The following is a 917-nucleotide window of genomic DNA, read 5'->3' as shown; positions in this document are numbered from 1 at the left end:
TATATATATATATATATATATATATATATATATATTTATATATACTCATATATATTTTTTATTTATGTATTAAGGCTACCATTGGCTTCATGTTAAAAAAAATATCTTAATATCTTTAACCTTTCAAGCCGATCACATTGACAAATGGTGTTTGTCTCCATAAATATACACACACATACACAACAGCAACCACTAGCACCACCACAACTACTACAACGACAATAACAATCACAGAGAGATACTCACAAGTTGACATCGTGTTTCATCAATCTCATCCGAGAATCCCGTGGCCAACACTTCTTATTGTTGTAACCGACAATGTTCTCGTTGTTGGGGTCAGGGTGTTCAGTGAGGTAGCGCTGGATGAGGTCCCTGGCTTCCTCTGCAGTGAACCTATATAAAAAAAAGCAGTGACAGTGATAGAAAGAGAGAGAAACAGACAGTAAGTCCGTATGCACATTCGTGGCACAAAAATCAACACTGACATAAATCTACCTGTACCGTGGTGCCTTTATACAGCTAGGTGGACTTGTGTACAGCATTGACTTTATCTCTAAACAACTAGACAAACACAGATATCTCCCACTCTGCAGGTACTTACCTGAAGAATATATGGATCCTGTCAATATAACGACAGAACAGTCTTATTGGATGGGCCGTCTCTGTAGTCACATCCTGAATAAAAGACAAAGAAATATAGATATATATTAACATCACGTGGACAATGGTCAAAAACTTGAGTTTTTCTCTAATCTTTTAGTGAACAGAATTGTAGTTGTTGTCGGCGAGCTGGCAGAAATGCTTACCGGTATTTCGTCTGCCGCCACGTTCTGAGTTCAAATTTCGCCGAGGTCAACTTTGTTTTCATCCTTTCGGGGTCGATAAATTAAGTACCAGTTACGTACTGGGGTCGATGT

At 38.2% G+C, this 917-nt stretch overlaps 1 protein-coding gene across 1 annotated transcript in view; it reads right to left on the bottom strand.

Annotated features, from left to right (window-relative positions):
• LOC106883575 (pre-mRNA-processing-splicing factor 8) overlaps positions 1–917 on the bottom strand; it is an 86626-nt gene that overhangs the window by 36362 nt on the left and 49347 nt on the right. The window contains exons 21-22 of the mRNA XM_052978062.1: positions 602–675; positions 247–393 (exon numbers count right to left, since the gene is read on the bottom strand). Coding sequence (XP_052834022.1) covers positions 247–393; positions 602–675 — 221 coding nt within the window. The remainder of the gene's footprint in view (positions 1–246; positions 394–601; positions 676–917) is intronic.

Source organism: Octopus bimaculoides, chromosome 30, assembly GCF_001194135.2.
Source record: "Octopus bimaculoides isolate UCB-OBI-ISO-001 chromosome 30, ASM119413v2, whole genome shotgun sequence".
NCBI classification, from domain to species: domain Eukaryota; kingdom Metazoa; phylum Mollusca; class Cephalopoda; order Octopoda; family Octopodidae; genus Octopus; species Octopus bimaculoides.
This window is presented reverse-complemented; position numbering and strand designations above follow the sequence as displayed.